Source organism: Vombatus ursinus, unplaced genomic scaffold (assembly GCF_900497805.2).
Source record: "Vombatus ursinus unplaced genomic scaffold, bare-nosed wombat genome assembly UNPS02003443.1, whole genome shotgun sequence".
In the NCBI taxonomy this organism is placed as follows: Eukaryota; Metazoa; Chordata; class Mammalia; order Diprotodontia; family Vombatidae; genus Vombatus; species Vombatus ursinus.
Window position 1 is genome coordinate 14,100 of NW_020943221.1, and position 19,322 is coordinate 33,421.

The window sequence follows — 19,322 nt, forward strand, 5'->3', positions numbered from 1 at the left end:
CTAATCCAGATGGCTCTTATGAAAAGAATGGGAAAGTGCTATAAAGTGTGAAGGGGTATTTTTAACAAAGTGCAATGTTAGAGCACTGATTTGGGGACCAGAACTGGTTCTCATTATGTGACTTTGGACAAACTTAATCTGCGAGATGAGGATTTTACAGTACATGAACTCTTCTTAAGTTTTAAACATTGGTAAATCTCAATCTCCCTGGGCCTCAAGTTTACTCATTAGATGATGTGATGTTTAAGGTCCCTTCCAACTATAAAGCTATAATCATAGGACTAAATTATCTATCTCCCAAATCCCTTGCAAATTCTATGAACCTATGATCCAATCCCATGGTATTAGTGTCTAGAAATGAGGGGAATATAAAAGCTATCACATTTAAAAGTCCTTTCCATTACTTAACTCTCAGGTATAGCAGTTTCAACACATAAAGCTAGTATTTGCAGTAAAATGTTATGGTTTCGGTCTACATAAGTACTAAAAAGAACTAGTTATGCCATGTTTGGCAAATCACCACCTCTGTGGGCCCAGGTTTCATCACCTGTAGAGTAATGCTTGGAAATGATGATCAGTAAAACTCTTCCTACATCTAAAATGTTCATGTTCATCTGTGACTTAAGAACCACCAATCTATTAGTTATTTTATCTCAACATAGGCCCAGATGGACCCAATATAATGCTCTTAGAGGGGAATATCAAAAAGTCTAATTGAGTGGCAGAAAATGAGGAAAACTCTTAAATATATGTCATCAGTAATTACTATGAGAAGTGAAAATAATTCAAAATTGAATTATGAATACAGAAAGAAAACCCATTAGATACCATTTGATTGTATTTTATTTAGATAAATGAAAACTTACCCTAAAAAACAAAACTAATCAAATATCTTATAACCCAATGCCTTGGAATAGAGGAATCTGCAAAGCCTGAAGCTTAAACTCAAGTTAAAGTTAACAGCTCTCAGCTGAATACTTGTAGTTTTAGAGATCAAGGCAATATATTGGAACAAACTATCTGTTACAGAGACATCTAATTTGTACCATTAATAAAATAATCTCAGGGCATTATTTCATAGTCCTCAGTAACAAGAAATGTCAAGTTTACAATAGTTGCACTTTCTAATGTACAAGCTTTCATGTTGATATATATGTATACATAAAAGCAAGGTTAGGCACTTGCTCCCCAACTCCTACAGACAATTTACATTAGCTAAAGCTAGCCTCGAGGTCTAAACAGGATTTACATTACACATTAACAGCAGCTTTAAAAATTCTATCAAAATTGCAGCTTCATGCTACTGATGTTCATTTTTACCTGCTGCAGCTGTAACAATATGGCTTAGCGGACATGGGTATACAATATTTATTTTTTAAAATGTCCCATGACATATTCAGGTGTTGGTACAAAAAACACAAAGCATATACAACTTCTGGAGAATGGGTTTTGATGATTGCAATTTTCCAAAGTTGAGGCAATCAGGAAAAAAACATGGTATGAAGGTGTTTACTTAAAAAATGAAACTATTTTACTGATTTTGCATGAGTTAGGCAATTCCATACCCATTTTGAGCAAAGCAAAGAAATTCTATTTTAGAAAGGAGGAAACAGTTCTAATATCCATAAATACATTGTCTTTTTCTGATAAGAGCAAGCAAATGGAATTTTTTTTGTTTCATTGGTATAGGAAATTCCTAAATGAGGAAACTCCCTTTACCAATGTGAGTAAGCATCTTCTCTGCAGTTTATCGTCTTAGATGGCTGGCTAAAGCACTGGGAGGTTACAGTGATTTACCCAGGGTCACAAAAGCAATGTATATGGCAGGACTAAACCCCAGGTCTTCATAACTTCAGGCCATCCTTCTATCCACTACTCTATTCAGCCTCTTATAAAATTTTATCTCCCTGAATATATTAAAGGCCATTATTCATGATTTAGTATTAAATGCCTTAGGGTGAATAGCAAAATTTTGTGGCTAATTTTTGAGTAGCCATGCTTGCTCACAACAGGAAAGGAAATCGCTTCCAGTTTTAGAAGTTACAAACTTTAGCAGTAAATTGCGTGGGGAAAGGAGAGACTTTTTGGCCAAGTGGATTTGCAGGTCTTAGTTCTCCAACTGTTAGGTATTTAATGTTCATATTAGACAGTAACTTGGAAAATGGAAAAACACTACACAGATATAAAAATAGCAAGATATTACATGTGACAATTACATTATGACAAAACGCCTCCAATGTTCGAAGCTTTCATGATAATTTACATGAAAGATCATAATTGGAAGTACTGACATTTTCCCAAATTCCTTAGGTATTAGCCCAGGTACTTCTTATTCATAAGGCTTCTTAAAATCTTTTCTCAGAATAACCCCTTTGCTTTTAAGTGAAGATGTTACTGTGCCCCAGAAAATTGAATAACTTTCAAGAAATCACCACCAGATGGTAGAATTGCATCAATAATGACAGCTGAGTAAGTGGCTAATCTTTGCCTCCTAAATGGTAAAGACCTCCTAAAGGAAAGAACTGTCACTTAAACACAGATTTTAGATATGCAGTCCAGACTTCTGTAAAACAGCCATCTTTTAAATTGGTGGTGTGATCCCTCTTGGCACATTCAGAGGTTAGTAGTTCAAGCCTACCTGGTTTGATTAATATAATGACCCAAATACTTAACAAAGTTAGTCCCAGGTTTATCCTACATTCTAATAAGACCAACAAACCTAAGTGTAAGCAAATATTTTATTTAAATCACTTGCCAAATCAGTTTACCAAATGTATAAGATCATGAGACACTGTTAAGACAAGTGGGCATATATATGGAGAAGACATAATCTAGTATCTATCAAAAACCACTTTCTAAAGAACTTGCCTTATTTCATGCTGTGTTATGTGGATATGATCGAGGATACAAGAACAATAGAATCCAAAAACTTAAAGCAATGCATTCTTTTCTCGGTAACATCAAAAACATTTCTTTTTGCTCAGTACTTAAGCACACTCATGTCTCAACATCCATTTGGAAATAATCAAAGACGGCCTAAAAACCATAGAATTTGAAATTGTTGAGACTTCCTGCCAACTTTCACCAGAGCGAAATCCATCAATAAGCTAACTTTTTATGTTTCTACAAATTTTCACTCTATGTTGAGTGAAAAAGTCCCTATTTCAGAGTAATGACACAAATGGGGATATGAACACGAATGGATGCCTTAAGTAGGAATTGTACCTTTGGACTAGGAAGGTCTCTCGTGAAAGCAGCAAATGAAGCCTCACTTAATTGTTTTCTTGTGGCTCAAAACTCCACAGTGCTTTACCATGGTCATGTGCACTTGGCACTTCATATAATATGTGACAGAATATCTCCTTAACCAGTAAGTGAAGGAAAATACACAATAAAAACAGAACAAGGTTTATTTAAGATATACACATAAATACATAAAGAATTACACTCCAGTTTTGGAAGCATTTTAAACTAAGATTTGGAATATGAGAAACTAAATGTTTCCAACTTCTCTCAAGGTTCAGAATTAAGGTCATTAAATCGGAAACATCACATGTCATCAAGTGAAAAAAAAGAGAAATGTCTCAAAAAGAGGAAATGTTAACATCCAAACATAAAAGAATGATGAGTATAGCTCCTGATGTCTCAGGGTTGTCAGTGGCTCTCTTGGAATGGCTTTGGGTAGTAAGACCTAATCTTCTCTTCTCACAGTTCAGTCTTGAGTCTAATCAGCAGCAGCCTTCACTTTCTTACACGGCCTTCTTCACATTCTGGTCCTACGACACACATTCTGAATTAACTACAGAAAAAAAATAAAGAGAAATAGCATCATTAGATTCTTCTCTGTACTAAGACAATGAAAGATGAAAAAAGCATCTGAGGGTCCTCATTAATGATGAGCACTGTAAAGGGGGACCCAAAATAACTAACCCCCCCCAACAAAAATTAGTGTTTTTTTGTGTAAATTTTTATTCATTTTAAATTTAAATACAAAATGAGAAAAAAAAAGAACATTTCTATGTACACAGGAGAATGTACGAGGGAATTCAACATAAAACAATACATTTCCATAAACCTATATAATAAATACTATGCATTGTTTTCAAAGCTAATCAGCTTTTCTTTGCTTCCTTCTATGTTTTCTTTTGTTCTCTATTGTGCACTTTTAATTTTTTCTCCCTCCCCAATTAGTGAGATTTTTTGAAATAAAAACTCTTAGTATGCAAAACAGCTGACATTTAAATATCACTGTCTAGTTTACATTGCACTACTGTGTAAATTATGAGTACACATACATGTGCATAGGAAACACCTGGCTAGAGGAGATATACTTTGGTCTATAAGGCAATATTTTGCATAAGAGACATCTTGTTGGAGGAGTCTATAAAGCAGTATTTACCTAATCAATCTTGAGTTCTCTAAATTTTCAATTAACTGTAAAAATGTGGCAACTTCAATGTGCATGTAGCATTTTCTGCTTATTTATAAAGATAAGAGTAGGTACAGGGTCTGGAAGTTAATTTTATCCTTTGCTTTTTTTGTCTTCTCAAAGTACAGTTCATTATTTTCCCCCAAAATATTTGGTCATCTTGCACCCTTTCCAATATCCTAAGGCCAGAAAGTATCATCTCCAGCATGGATCCATGTTTTTACTTGATCTAATCCAGAGATGTTAGTACATAAACTACAATTAATTCCATGATATCCTTTTTGCAAAAGCTTACATGAGCCCTGTAAGGTGAAATACTCCCAAGGACCCCATCAAATAGTGATTTTTGTCTTTGAGTGCATAGCAAACAAACTCTATATCCCTTTTATCTGCCTCCCCTTTTAGGTAGCCTTCCTTTTAGCTTCTACTTTCTTATGTCTTCTATAGTTTAATGTGATTACTGATATGATTCAGATCCAACAGCATGTCTGCTGGGTCACTGAACAAGGCCATCATACTTAAAATACCAACAATGAAGAGACCAAATGAGTCTTAGCACCTTCTGCCAATTTCCCTATAGAAGTGGAAGGGGATCACACAGAATGGATGACTATGTATTTCTTAGCTTTGCCTCTCCAGCACCTAAAAGAGTACCTTGCTAGGTGCTTTAAACATACTTCAAATAAACTGGACAAATAAAGATGATTATGTAAATCATCCTTTGCGTGTAACAACTTTTTGCTTTTTATTAAGCTTTTGATTATTATTTATTTTCTGAATAGCAGCTGACAAAATCTTATTTTTCTTAATTTTATAAACTTAAGTACAGACCATTTGGAGTAGTGACCACAAAGCATTAAGATACACTTTCTTTTGGACTGTGGCTATAAAACTGGAATGTGTTTCTTGATGCCAAATACCTAATAATACACAGATAAGAAAATATATAGCCTTTTCAGGCTGCCTTTCTCTGAATGCTCACTAGCCTACCGATGGAATTTAAAAATATGGCAAGACAACTAAGCTTAACACTACCGCTGTGTTCTGGCTAGCACAGATTACATAAGAGTTATCATCTCCTTAATTCCTGGGAGATGGTCTATATATGCCTCTCTTAATATAGCCCAAGATCACTGTTGTTGTACATTACTGAAATCCAAAAAAACCACTGGATCTTTTTCAGACAAAATGTTGTCTACCCACAACTCCCCTTTCTGTACTTTTAAAGTTGATTTTTTCATTTATGACTTTACATGTATGTATCCCTATTGAATTGATTCACCCCAAAGCTCTAGCATGCCAAGATTTTTTTGGATCCTGTCATCCAATTCCAAGTGATTGAAAAATAAAGCAGTGCAGATCCAATGCAGAAACTTGGGGCACTACCAGAGACCTCAAACAGCCTGCACAGCCTAGTGCTTCCTCCCCAGCCCCCATTCCCTTTCCTATTTCCTGACCATTCTGTGAGACTGCAGAGAACTCTAGGCTTCAAGGCCCGCAAAAGCACTTCTTGAATCCTTGAAGTATACATACCCAGAACACCCCCATCTCAAAGCCATCTTCATTTGCAAAATTTTTAAACTAAAGGTCTGGGAAATGACTTGCCCAAAACCACACAGATACTCTAAATCAAGGCTTCTTAAACATTTTCCACTCTCAACCCCTTCAGCAACTCTATATGGAGTCTTGACCCCCAGTTTAAGAAGTGCTGCTCTAAATCCAAATCCAGTATTCTTTCCATTGAAACACAATGCCTCCCCTCTGCTCCTATCTAAAATTTTGGGAGCAGTTATCTTAGGGCACAGGTGAAGGTGATTCTATTCCTCAACTTTTTCATTTGTATCCTGGGCTCTATGACACAGGAAAACTTGAGTAGTTGGGTAGGGCAAAACTTTGGAAGGGGATAGGATCACAGAATTGGGGAGGCAGCTGTTTTTGGTAAAATACAACCCAGACCCTATATCTCCACCCAACCCCTTCCTTCTACCTCTAGGCTGTGCAATCTCGGGTCTTAATGACCTCACACACAGCTCCTTCCACAGGAAAAGTTGCAGAACTTAATGAGGCAGGCTTTGTCCAGCTTCCCTTTTCAGTTACCAGACCAATATGGGAATAAGTCTACCCATGTCCCATTACTGTAACTCACCTCACCATCAGGCTCTAACCCCTGCCTTCCTCCTAAGAGGAATATAACTTCCCAACCTTGGGGCAATTTCCATCCTGTAGTAAAACAGAGTGGTCTATTCTAGTTATAATTTCAGAGAATGAAATCTGAAAACAATCGACCAGTGATACCGATTTCTAATCCTGGAAAAATTCTGGAACTTAAAGGAATGTGAACATTTAAAAAGGAAAGGGGTAACCTTTAAGTCGGAAAAGGAAGCAATGAACAAATGGGTTGAGAATAGCTTTATTTCCTTTTTTGATCAGGATCAAGGGAGTGCTGTAGATAGAGTTCATTTAATAGCTTCGAGCAAAGAATTTAATAAAGATCTCTCAAGATATTCTACGGATAAGCTGAAGAGATAGGCTAAATGGTACTACAGTTAGACCAGTGAGTAACTGTCCCAAGAGACAAGGAGATTAAAAGCAGTCAATCAGACATCTCAGGAGCTCTCTAGCCAAAGTCCTAAAAAAAACACTTTTATATTCTTCTTTCCCAAAAGGGAAAGTCCCAGATCAATTCATCTAGGGGTAAAGTTAACAAAAAACAGCCCCAGGGCTATACCACAACTTCCGAGCTCATAACAGTCCTGGCTAGAATTGTGGGAGTGTGGGAAGTTATCCCAAGCCTCCGTCAATTCCACCAGTAAGCCTCCTCGCCAGATCCCAAAGAGAAGTCATTAATGGGTTGATTCAACTTGAAGTAACATTTATTTGTGCCTGACCCTGTGCTGTAAGCCTCCGTCAATTCCACCAGTAAGCCTCCACGCCAAATCCCAAAGAGAAGTCATTAATGGGTTGATTCAACCTGAAGTAACATTTATTTGTGCCTGACCCTGTGCTGTTTAAGTTTTATCATCAGTAACTTGGATAAAGGAGATGCTATGTTTTATCAAATTTTCAGAAACATAAACCTAGGAGAGATAGCTACACATCAGATACCAAAGTCAGCATCAAAAATATCAACAGACTAGAAAATTAAGATAAATCTAATTAATGAATAGGGATGACTTATACTTGTATTAGAAAAAAATCAAGCATACACATACAAAGCATGTGGAAAGAATGGCTGGAGAGAAGTTTATCTGAAAAAGGTATAGAGTTGGAGGGGAATAGATGGGGGTAGGGGAGAGGAACCTAACACAAGCTTGAGGACCTTTATGAGAAGCACAGCATAGAGGGTGTAGAGTCCTACTGTATTCAAAGTGGTAGGGTGGCAAAAGCAAAAGGCTGGGAGTCCAGAGAGACCTAGGTTCAGGTCTGACACTAGCTCTACAACCATGAGCAAGTCACTTATTTAATCTCTGGGTCTGAGTAATTTCCTTTATAAATGAAGATAGTGATAGTATATACCTTGAAAAGAAAAACATTTTTTGAAAGACTTAAGATCTACGATCAAACATAATTCAAGGTCTTATAATAAAGAATACTTCTATCTACCTTTTAACAGAATGATAAACTCAAGGTGCAGAATGATATATATTTTTGGATGTGGTAAATCTGGGGATTTATTTTGCTTGACTATGCCTATGTGTGGATTTGTTGTTTTTGTTTTCCCATTTGAGGATGGGACCATCAGGTGGAAAGGGGAGTTACTGAAAAGGTGGTTACCAAAAAAAGCACCCACAAATTAAAGCAAGAAGGTCACTGAAAATCTTTTTAAATGTGCAGAAGAGAACAGAAATTCAAAAGGAAACACAAACAGAATAGCTTTGAAAGAAACATGATGAATTTATTAATATACTTTTGAAATCAAGTACTGTGTCCAGGTTCATGGTTTCATATGTAATCTACTTTGCATGTGGAATTTTTTTGTGTGTTGAAGTTTAGAAAATAAAAAAATTTAAATAACCAAAAATATTATCATGTACCTAGGAGGAGCTGCTGTTCAACAATGTTGTTCAAGATCACATGCATGTAAAGGGCTTCGAAACCCTTAAAGCACTGTCTAAAGGTAAGTAATTTTTATTATGACCACCCTGCTCAAACCCTATTTAGGTTATTGTACTTAGTTTTTAGTATCGCCACATTTGAAGTTATGGATGAGATGGGGAACACCAAGAGAAAGGTAGCCAGGATATTGAAAACCATGCCATACTTGTACTGGTTGAAGATCCTGGAAATGTACAACTTATGGAAGAGAAGACACAGGCAAAAAATCTACATCTATGATCAAGGAGCCTAGGAGCCAGTCTTCAAGTATTTGAAGGACTATGAAGTGGAAGAGAAACTTGACTTTTTTTTTTCTCTCTCAGAGAACAGAAACAGGCAATATAGGAAGTTACAAAGAGAAAAATTTAGGCGTAATGTAAAGAAAAACAATTAGAACTAACCAAAAGTGGGAGAGTACTGGTTCAGGAAGTAACAGGTTTACATAGACAGATCTTTAAGACAAGGCTAACTGAGTGAGCTGTAGGATTCAGTTATAGGTTGGACTAGATGACTTTTAAGGCCCCCTTCAATTCTGAAATTTGTAGATTCTATGGGACTTGGGATCAAATCTGCACCTGAAACATCTGTGTGACCACGGCAAGTCACTCTACCCTTCTCAGTATCATTTTTCTCATCAGTAAAATGGGAGTAACAATATCTGAGGCAAGCACTTTATAGAGTTTTAAGTTAGAATACTTTGTGAACTGTATACCAAACCATTAAAAAAAAATAACATGTTCATCATCAATGAAGGGAGCTCCCAATGAAGAATTTCTACCAATGCAGATAGGCTCTTTTCTCTGCCCCTCATACTCTTAAGAGTTGCTTGAAGCTCTGAAAGGTTAAGGACCTTTCCCAGAATCACACAGTCATCATGGGTCAGAAGCAGTATTGAAACTTAGGTGGTTCTCCTCACTCTATAGTCCAGGGCTTAAACTTTTTCCACTCATAACCCCTTCAGCACTTCTTAAACTGTGAGTCATAACCCCATATGGGCTGTCAGGAGTCTAGACCAACTCTCTCTCCCTACTATGCTATCAGGACTCTAGACCAACTCTCTCTCCCCACTATGCTGCCACCCAACTTCTCATTAAGCAACATGAATATCAACCTATTCACAAAAACCACACTTGTGGGGGGCAAAAAAAAAAAACAAAAAAAAAAACCAGGAAGCAAAGTAGGTGCCAGAAGAATGGAAAATGAACAAATTATGATATACAAATGTAATGGGACACAATTCTGTCATAATAAGTGACCAATGAGAAATGCAGAAAATTGAGACATAAGTCCTGATAGACCGGAATAAGCAGAATCAGGAATACAATGTTCCAAACAACTTAAAAACACTACAAGGTAGCCTAACATATTAATTACAGTAGCTATCCTTGGTTCCAGAAAACAGACTACAATTGCCTCCTCAGAAACAGAGTGGGAAACTACAAGAAGCATATACCATTAGAAAATGTTGTTTTCTTTGTCATTTTTGTTAAGTGTTAGTTTTTTTGCTTTTCTCACAGGGGTGGGATCAATGGCAGGAAGGCCATTTTTAATACAAAACACAAAAGCATCAATAAACCATTAAAAATGAAGCAGAAATGTTAGCTTATTGTTGCTCATATGCTATTTTAAGGATGACAGAAATTTGCCTTATAACAACCAATAAAACTAAGTCAGATAATTTCTTTTCACAGCTCATTCAAAAAGTTAATTTTACTTCTCAGAACCAGACTGACTGGCTTAAGGGAAAACCTGCATGCCATGTCCATTACCCAATTCATTTCTTATAATGCCTCAAGGCCTTTGATTGCATATTTAAATAGGCCAAATTTAGCGTTGTAAACATTCATTCATTCTGTGTCATTACTGGGACTACACAACAAAGATTATTGTTGCTATTTATCCTTAGGAAAAAAAAACGAGCTGGAATTTTAAAAAAAATTGTTTCAGATAGAATTAGACTGGTAGAAGCATGGCTATGTACGTCCTAGAGTAGGGGATCAAGACTGTCACTTGAACTTTTTGAGTTCCCTCTTCCACAAGGCTGTAAATGGTCATATGACTACTGTGAACAAATTAGAATATACATAAAATTGTACATGTATAACAAACATGGAATATTATTTTACAAGAAAAAAGGCACTGTACTTACATTACGCCTCTTGACTCCTTAGGTGCTGATTTTGGTGGAGACTCACAAGGCTCATCATGTTTATGTACCTCCTCTTGTGTCTGTGTTTTGGTATCATCTACTGACTGGTTAGAAATTTCTTTTTCTCCCTTTAGTACTAGTCTTTCTTGGTATTCCAGGCCCTGGACAGTTTCCTTTAGTTTTGGTCCATTTGAATCTATGGACTCTTTGTATAGGCCATTACTTTCCCCTGGTACTAATTTTGGATCATCTGAGTGGGCATTTGCAATGTCATCTTCGGTTTCTCCTTTAGGTGCTTCTCCTGATGTTGCACTGTCAATTTTTGGCTCAGTCTTTGTTTCAATGGCTTCTTTTTTTTCTTCGAGCTGTGGTGCTGTTTCTTCATGTTGCTGCTCACCTGACTTTAAATCAGGTATCTGTACCTCAATGGCCACTACCCTTTCAGAACCTTCAGAAACAGAGACTTCTTTGTAAATACCAGAAATTACTGGCACATCTGGAATTTGCTCAACAGCTGCTGGCCCTAAGTTTTCAGTTGGAACAGATTTAACTTCACTTTCATTTCTTTCAGATACATGTATGGTATCCTCCTCTTCAGATTTTCTTATCTGAGCCTGCTCCTCTGCATTAAGTCCAGAAGTCTGAGTGTTTAGATCTTTGGCACTAACAAGTTGATCAACAGCAGTCTGAATGACATTTTGCACAATTTCGGTACTCTGGGTTTTGATGGTCAAAATATCATCTTCATCCTTTCCAAGTTCTACTTGGGTTAGAGTTGGTTCGACTTCCTGAGAAACAACTTCAACACTGGCTGCATCTGACGGTTTCTGGGACTCTTCCTCCGGTCTTTTCATGAAGCCGGAGCTTTTGATAGTCTCTGTAATAGCAGATACCACTACTGTTTTTGATTTTTCTTGAAGTACAGACTCTGTGAGAGAATGCTTTTCCATGACTACTGCTTGGTCTGACCAAGCAGTAGCAGAGTCTTGCATACTTTCAGAAGGTATTTTTTCAGTTACTAATTGAACATTTACAGAATCCAGAGTTTCAGGTGATGTTTCTGAAAGTTTTACAGCTTCTGCTACAGCCTTCTCGACTATTGCCGCCGCTGTTAATGGCAAAGATGCTTCTTGAGCCTCAGACCTCTGAACTTTGAGAACTTCAGAGGACACTATCTCTTCCTGAACCAAGACCTCTTCCTCCACTGAAGCTGAGTAAGAACTGATCTGAAGTTCAACCTTTTCAGAATTGTTTTCATATTCTAATTTGTCTCTTTCAGTAACTTTTTCATCTTTCAGTTCAATTTGGTCTATCTTTGTCTGATCAAGTAACTCCATCACTTCCGTGTCTAAAGAGACCTGTTCTTTTGCAATTATTGTCTCTTTCGTTTCCTGATCAACAAAAGGACCTGAATCTTGAACGACTTCAGTCCCTGAAAGGTTCTGCACCATTTTCACAACTATCTGCTCCTCATCAGGTACTGGAACTTCTTCCACTTTAGATTTTTCTTTGTTTCCCTGTGAAGAGTGGAAACCAGGACTTTCTGGAGGCTTATCACTTGATACAGTGGCCCGTGTTGTTTCTACAATTTCAGATCCTAATGCAGGTACAGAGTCACGAACATCACTGCCTTTTTGCTGTTTTATACTTTTATCTTCAAAATGTACCACAAGAGTAACTTCATCTGTACTTATTTCAACTGGTGTTACCGGTTCCATTGGAATTTGTGATGTTTCAATGCCTGTAGTCTCAGCTTGGTAAGTTGTGAAATCAGTATATGATTTACATTCCTTCACCTCTATATTCCTTTCAACTTCATTAATATTAAAGGTTTTTTCTGAAGGTGTTTGTTCAATTATTTCTTGTTGCCCACCATTAATGGTTATATCTTCAGATTTTGCTGCTTGTACCTGTTCCTGCATCTCAGCATGCATCATTTTACTGTTGTCTAGCACAGCTGCTTCTCCAATTTCTAAGTTGACCTCTTGGTGATCACCACTTTGTTCAGCTTTTTTCACACTCACTTTCTCTGGTATTTTAGTTTCAAGATTCTGAACTGTTAAAAGTGTGTCTCCTGAAACAACTGTTTCTGTAATCTCAGATTCTTCTGATTGCTTAACTTTTTCTATAACTGCCTGAATTATTTCCTGAGTTCGCTGCTTAAGAGCTTCTAAATTGGGTGTGTCGTCTTCTACCTCCTGCACAGGTGTAGCTTCTTCTGTAGTATCAGGAGAGTCAGTCAACTGTGAAACTGCAGAAACCATTTCAGTAGTCTCTTCCGCACAAGAGGCTTCTGTTATTTCTGCTGCCTCTTCTGGAGCTGTCACTGCTTCAGAAGTTAACTCCAGCTCACTGACAATAGTGTCACTGCTAGTGTCTTTTATATCTGGCAAGGTTTTAGTAACAGGTACTTCCACAAGGACTTCTTTTTCAAGTATCTCCTCAGTCTGCTGTTTCAGTTGATCTGCTGCTTCTTCAACAGGTTCTGTAATTTTAGCAGAAATCCAAGATGGTGACCTTTCTTCAATACTTGTAACTGCTCTCTCCCCCTCTACAACAGTCACACCAACTGCATGAACCAGTCCCTCAATAGTCTCCTCTGTTCCTGGACCTTCTGCTTGTCCAGATTTCACCTCATGTAGACCTGTTTTTGCTGCTTCAATGTTTTTTGCTTGTTGGGCTTCAAGTTTCTCTTGTTCTGCTGCATCATACTCAGATAAAGGAACAACAGCTGGGATATCAGAATCATCTTCATTAACTCCCGTCTGGTCTTCTTCAACAGGAACTTGTTCTTGTTTCTCATCTACCCTTTTCTTTCTTCGACCAGGAATGAGTTTCTTGATTGAAACCCAAGATTCTTCTTTCACAGGTTCTGCATCTGAAGCAGAATGTTCTATGCCAGAAACAGTTACAGATTCCTCATGTCTCTCTTCCATTTTTGATTTTGACTTTTTCCTTGGAGTAACTAATCTTTTAAATGACACCCATGTGGAAATGCCTTCACCTTCAAGTGGGCTTCCAGCTAGCTCAGGGGAAGAATTTATCTGCCCTTGATCACCTTCGTGGGAATGCATATGTGTTATTTCTGTCCCAGATTCCTTGTTTTTTCCTGCATCTTCTGTTTTCTGGGAATCTCCACTAACAACTTTAGACCCTCCTTCTTCATCAGAAGATGACGACTTCCTTGCTCTTTTCTTGGAAGATCCTACACAAATTAAGGCTTCCCAGGATACTGAAGTATCAACCTTACGCTTTGGCTCTTCTGTCTTCTGATCATCCCCATGTCCTTTCATCTCCTCCTGATTATCAGAGGCTGCACTTTCAGTTGAAGACAGAGTGGCACTCTTTACTTTCTCAACTTCATCTTCTTTGTCACTTTCAGAAAGCCTTCTAACACGTTTCTTGGGCGTCACCATCTTTTTAAAAGATGCCCATGGAGTAACACCTTCTCTCTTTCTCTCTCCATCTGAAGTAGTACCTTCTTCTTCAATCTCAACCTCTTGTGGTGCTTCTATGATACCCGTCTCTACAGAGATAGCCTCAGCCAATTCTTCGGGGGATGAAGCAGAGCTTTCACCCTTTTGTTCCTCTGGAGTTTCTGGAGAATCTACTGATGCTTGTGTAAGTTCCCCTGATTCCTCTGGCTTTATTTCATCATCTCCTCTTTTCCCCTTATGTTTCTTTCCAGACAGTTTTTTTAAGCCAGTACCAGTAAAAAGTTTCTTTAATGGGCTTCCTTGCAATCTCCCTCTTTCTTGTGAGGACAGCATTTCTACCTCATTTGTGATGCCCTCATGTGGCTGACACAAAGCTGATTCTACAGGACTTAGTTCAACTAGTTTAACACAGTCATCTCCAGAGGCACCCACCAATTCTTTGGTCTTGACCAGCTTCTGTGTCACTTCAGCTTTTTGCAAATCTGCACTCGTTTCAGCTGCTGCAAGGAACAAAGACCCAACAACCTGTTCTACCTCAGCGCTTTGATCTTCTGTTTGCTCTTGCTCTTCCACAGTACTGACATGAACTTCTGCTACCGTCTCTACTTTTTCATCAAACACCTCTGTGGCTAAAGGAGCAGCTTTCTCTTCAGAAGATATTTGTGCTTCTTGAACTTGATCTTCAGGAGATCTATGTACTTTTTCATTCTCAGACACACTGGAATCTTTTATACTTTGAATGGCCTCCTGGGGGGGTAGATGTTCAGAAACAGTTAACTGTTCAGTAGTATCCTCTTTCTTCTCTTCATCAATTTCAACTACATCTCCTTTCCCCACCTCTTGCTCCTTTTTCTTCTCAGAAATCTCTGGCTCATCCTCCTTAGATTTCCTAAAACTGGTCTTTTTTCTCCAGCCAGCCCAACCAAGACTGAAAAACTTTTTGAATGATGACATACTCTCAGATTCAGAAGATTTGTTGCCTACTTTCTCTTGTTTCTCTTCCTCAGAATTCTTGCCTTCCTCAGGATCTGCACTGTCTCTCTGACTTTCTTCATCTGTCCCAACTAACTGGGTCAATTCAGTCTCTTTAGGTAAAGCTTCATTTTCTGAACCAGAATCTTGATGCTCATCAGCTCCATTTGTTCCCATACCATCATATTCATCTTTTTTGACTGTGAGTAATTCAACAGGGTCGGATTTATCATTCTTATCCTTTTTCACAGTAAATTTAAAGCCAACGAATTTAAAAACCTTTTTAAATCCAACATCATTAGACTGTGATTCTGTAGGTTGCTCCAACTCTTCTATATTATCTTCTGACAAAGGCATTTGCTCAATTATTTCATGCACAGTCTCCTGAACATCCTGCACACTAGATGCTGACCTAGCTACCAGAGTATTATCCACATCATCTTTTTCAATCATGTTTTCGGAGTCTCTCTGTCCAACTGTTGGAAAAGATAAGAAAAGAAAAGAAAACGGTTAAAATAATGATTCAATAGATAATGTGTTCATTTAAGATGCAAAACAATCGTAACTGACAATAAAGTCACACTATAGTATATTTTAGTGAACTCTACACATGGATCATTCCAAGGTCATTTCTAAGCTGGTACTCTAACTCAACTTTCCAAGTAACTTGACAGATTCTCCAGCGCCTTTGGGAATCTAGAAGTTCAAAGCACAATGTAATCTGTTGACCAAATGAAAGAATCAAGGTGAGTCATTTCTGACCTTAAGCAGAAGGAATGAAAATAGCTATGTTTTCCCCAACCAAAATTATATTTTAAACTTGTAAAATGTTGATATTTCTCACTGTGGGTCTGCCCTTTTCAGCATCAGCCTGGTAGCTCTGGAAGCAGAGGAGTAAAGAGGGTGGGAAGAATAGGAAACAAAGTAAACATCAGTTTTTAAAACATACAAAACTAAAACAATGACACCAATTCATTTACTTTATTTTGTTTCCTTTTAATCACTTCTCCATGGTATTAATCATAGTTAATCATTAATTACAAGGTATTAATCACTATCACCATAGTCATTCTGAATTCAGGGTCTGAATGTCTTCTGCAAACTCAATATATGTGCCAACCTAAAGGGAAAGTCACAAAAAACATCTATGAAAATTCTGATTATAGCACTTAATACAGATTCTCAAATTTATAAATTAACCAAAGTGATCCTCAACACAATGATCCTGAAACTCTTAAAACAAAAAGACTACTTACAAGTAAATTCACTTTTCGGTATCTTTCTTCCCTTTGAAATATTATTTACAAACTGATTTCTGCAAAGTTTCAGGTGATATAGACAGGTTTTATTTTATAGAACTAACATTTGAGCTGGGAAGATGTTGGCACAAGTCCTATTTCCTCAAATTTAGGAAGCTAATTCCCTGAGACATTGAGATTTACAAAAGAACACAAAGCTTTTTAGTAAAAGATCCTGGATTCAAATTCAGGTCTGATGCTCACTAGTTCTAAACAGCTGAAATTATTTTTCTTTTCCTTTTTTTTTTTTAATGGTCATGGGCCATCAACACTTTAGATTCAGGTGCTGATTAACTAGGTTCTTTGTACTTCCTTCATGGTTATGTCACTGATTCTTTCCAGCTTTACCAGACCACAGAAGAAAAGACAAGAATAAGAAAGAAATTAAGATGAAGTGGAATTCACTACCTACCAGCAGTTCTGATTGGTTATTAGGGGAAAAGTTGTCAAAAAATGTCTCTGCATTTCTTTATATATTCTCCATCATCATAGATTTAATAGAAGAGAGATTGATAATGGCTTGAGAGATCTCAACTAACTCAGGACCTTAAATACAATGGAAGAGAATTCAGGAAAACAATGATGAACAGAAAAAAAAAAATGACATGGTCCTTTAAGAATAATGTCAGGAAAACAGAAATACAAAGCAACAAAAACAGTTTTCTTTACTATGCTGGAGAAGAACAACATCAAAAAAGGAATAAGAACCCTGTTCACTGTGCATAGAAAGTTAACTAATAAACTGGTTTTTCTATCAAATGGAATTATCTTCAACTGGAAAGGAATGTATTTGATTCAATGACAAAAACATTGTCAAATGTTTATTAAGTACAAGGTAATATGCCAAGTACTAAAGATACAAAGATTAAAATGAAAGTCTCTTCCCTTACTGAGGTTTTTACAATCTAAGCAAATGGAGGAATATCAGTTAGAGTCTGACTAAATGAACAGGAAAGGGTTGGAACAGAGAAGCATAAAATATTCATTCCTGCTGGAGGCTGAACCTAAACTGACCTTAAAAAGAAGAGAGGGAGGTAGGGGAGGGGAGGAAGACAGCTAGGTGACACAGGTCTTCCTTATCCTAAGATCTGCGCCCCCCATCCACTTTATCATATGACCATCAGAATCCCATGCAGGAGAGGAATAACCACATAACATTTTCCTGTTCAATTCCTAGGGTCAGTTAGCTGGCACAGTGGATAGGGCACCAGGCCTGGAGTCAGGAAAACCTGAGATCAAATCCAGCCTCAGATACTAGCTGTGTGACCCTGGACAAGTCACTTAATCTTGTTTGACTCACTTTTCTCATGTATAAAATGAGCTGGAGAAGGAAATGGCAAACCACTCCAGTATTTTTGCCAACAAAACCTCAAATGGGGTCATAAAGAGTCAGCACCACAGAAACAACTAACAACAAAATAAAGATATTTTAGGGTCAGGAGGAGGGGTGAGGTAAGTAGACAAAAATCCGAATACAGGACATTACTCGTGCAGTTTAGGTGATCTCACCCAATTCAAGGCATCTTTTTATGAGTAAGGAAACAGAAGGTCAAAGAGGTTATGTGACTTGCCCAAGGCCACCCAGGTAACAAGTAACAGAGTCAGGAATCTAACCCAATTACTCTGACTCCAGATCTAGCAGTCATTTCACTGTATCATGCTGGATATTTCAAATTATAGGCTGGCATGTTTAGAATTCCTAAAAGTCTAGAATTGAAAGGATGGCATATAGAAAGAATTGTCTTTTCCAAGAATCAGATATTATTTTTATTAATTGCATTGCTTTTCTTTCCAATTTGCCTACTTCTCTTATTTTCAAAATTTCCTCTGTTCTCGTTATTTATTGATTTTAAAAATACTGGCCGGATATCAGTACTCAATAAAATAAAAATGCAATACTAAAAAGAGTTACTTGAAGTGTCTAGATAAAATAAAATTGTTCTGGAAAAATAGATTTCAAGGGAAATAATACGGGAGGAAGCAGGAATTAAAAGGAAATACTTTTAGACTTTAAATTATACTAGACAACACTAATCACAGAAACTACTTAGCATTCAGTGTTAAAAGAAGAAATGCAGGCTATCAACAGTACAGAAAAAATGTTCCAAATCACAACAAATAAAAGAAATAAAAATTAAAATAAGTTCTAACTCACAATTTGGCAAAGATGCCAAAAAAGAAAAAAGACAACTATGGGAGGGACTGCAGAAGGACTAGTATAATAATATACTTCTGGTGGGAGGAGTGAATTGGTCCAACCACTCTGGAAAGCAATTTGGAACTATACTCAAAGACACTAAAATTGCCACAATTATGTACATAATCCCCCACCCCAAAGAGACAGAAAAAAACAGCTTACATGTGCAAAAATATTTATTGTAGCAAAAAAAGTTGAAAAGACAAGGGTGTCTATCAATTGGGGAATTGCACCATTTGTCTAGAAACATAACGGAATATTATTGTACCTTAAAAAAATTATGAGGCGGAGCCAAGATGGCGGAGTGAAAGCAGTGACTTGCTTGACCTCTCCCCCAAACCCCTCCAAATACCTGTAAAAAAAACTGGCTCTAAATAAATTCTGAAGCAGTAGAACCCACAAAAAGACAGAGTGAAACAAATTTCCAGCCCAAGACAACCTGAATGGTTGATCAGAAAGGTATATTGCACCGGGTGGGGAGAGGAGCTCAGTTCGACGTGGGCACACAGACAAGGCAGGCCTCAGCAAACCTGGAGCAGGCCTCAAAGGACTGAATCACGGGCAGCTCTGGCAGTTTCTACAACTCTCAACCCACAAACACCAAAGACAACCTAGAAGGTCAGTGGGAAAAGTCTGTTTCTGCAGTGACAGAGAAAAGCTAGGTCCCAGCCCCAGTTCCTGAGCGTGGCCCTGGGACGGCATCTGCTTCCTGAGCTTCTGGCCCACAGACTGAGGGGGAATCGAG

At 37.5% G+C, this 19,322-nt stretch overlaps 1 protein-coding gene across 1 annotated transcript; it reads right to left on the reverse strand.

Annotated features, from left to right (window-relative positions):
- Positions 1-825: 825 nt before the first annotated feature.
- On the reverse strand, positions 826-15,586 carry AKAP12 (A-kinase anchoring protein 12; the record flags this gene model as incomplete). The annotated part of the gene is made up of 2 exons (XM_027874722.1): positions 826-3,799; positions 10,674-15,586. Coding segments are annotated over 2 exons (4,917 nt in total), but the record flags the coding sequence as incomplete, so codon positions are not given.
- Positions 15,587-19,322: the final 3,736 nt, after the last annotated feature.